The 991-nt window shown below is 44.3% G+C and overlaps 1 protein-coding gene across 1 annotated transcript in view; it reads left to right on the top strand.

The window, feature by feature from the left end:
* Positions 1–547, top strand: part of LOC103598711 (ral guanine nucleotide dissociation stimulator-like) — a 9718-nt gene extending 9171 nt beyond the window's left edge. Inside the window, exon 5 of the mRNA XM_008582758.1 lies at positions 52–547. Coding sequence (XP_008580980.1) covers positions 52–515 — 464 coding nt within the window. The 3' untranslated portion in view covers positions 516–547. The remainder of the gene's footprint in view (positions 1–51) is intronic.
* The last annotated feature ends 444 nt before the right edge of the window (positions 548–991 follow it).

The raw sequence follows: 991 nt of genomic DNA on the forward strand, positions 1-991 counted from the left end.
CATTGGAAGAGACATAGAAACTCATGTTGATATTTTCAATTGTTACTCCAGTTCCAGCTTCTGCCCAGGCTGAACAACTGTCCCAAGAGCTAATGACATCTTCAGCTCCAGCTCCAGCTCCACCTCCACTGCCAGAGCCAGAGCGTGAACAAGAGCCAGAGCCCAAGCCAGAGCCAGAGCCAGAGCCAGTGCACGAGCAAGATCCTGAGCCAGAGGAAGAGCAAAAGCAAGATCAGGAGCAAGATCCAGGGCCAGAGCCAAGGGAAGACCCAGAACCAGAGCCAGAGGAAGAGCCAGAGCAAGCTCACCTAACCACCCCTGAAACATCAAAAGAAGTAGAAGAAACAGCAGCACCCAGGGAAGCCCTGGCTCCAGAGCTCCCACAAACACCCTCACCAGTCCCCACTCCAGAGCTCTCCTTCCCCTTCCCTGCCACTGTGCTTGTCCTCGTTTTTGTCTTTGTCCTGCATCTCCTCAAATTTTATCTTTTTGCTTCATTTATATCCCTTGTATAAAATAAAGTGTTTTAATATTTTCAAAATTACAATTCAGTGGCATGAAGTACATTTCTCATGTGGTGCAACCCTCACCTCTGTCTAGTGACCGAACAGCTTCATCTACTCTGTAGCCATTAAGCTGTCTCTCCTAGTCCCTGACAACCACCCCATTTTCTGTGTGTGTGAATTTACCTATTGTGGATTGTTCCTATCGGGACAGTTATATGTTATGTGGCCTTTTGTGTCTGGCCACATATGAGAAGAGGAACTGATTAATACAGTTATATGTTATGTGGCCTTTTGTGTCTGGCCACATATGAGAAGGAACTGATTAATTTTTATTTTATGTTTTTATTAAGAGGAAAATTACAGAAAAATCAAAGACTATATGTAGAAACACAAAGCCCCGATAGTTATTATTGTCATAATCTTAAAATAGGAACTACTTTTGAATGACTGGAGAGCCAGATGCCACAGAGGAAAAGACTGACTTT

The sequence above is a fragment of the Galeopterus variegatus genome, unplaced genomic scaffold, assembly GCF_000696425.1.
Source record: "Galeopterus variegatus unplaced genomic scaffold, G_variegatus-3.0.2 Scaffold2717, whole genome shotgun sequence".
Lineage (NCBI taxonomy): Eukaryota > Metazoa > Chordata > Mammalia > Dermoptera > Cynocephalidae > Galeopterus > Galeopterus variegatus.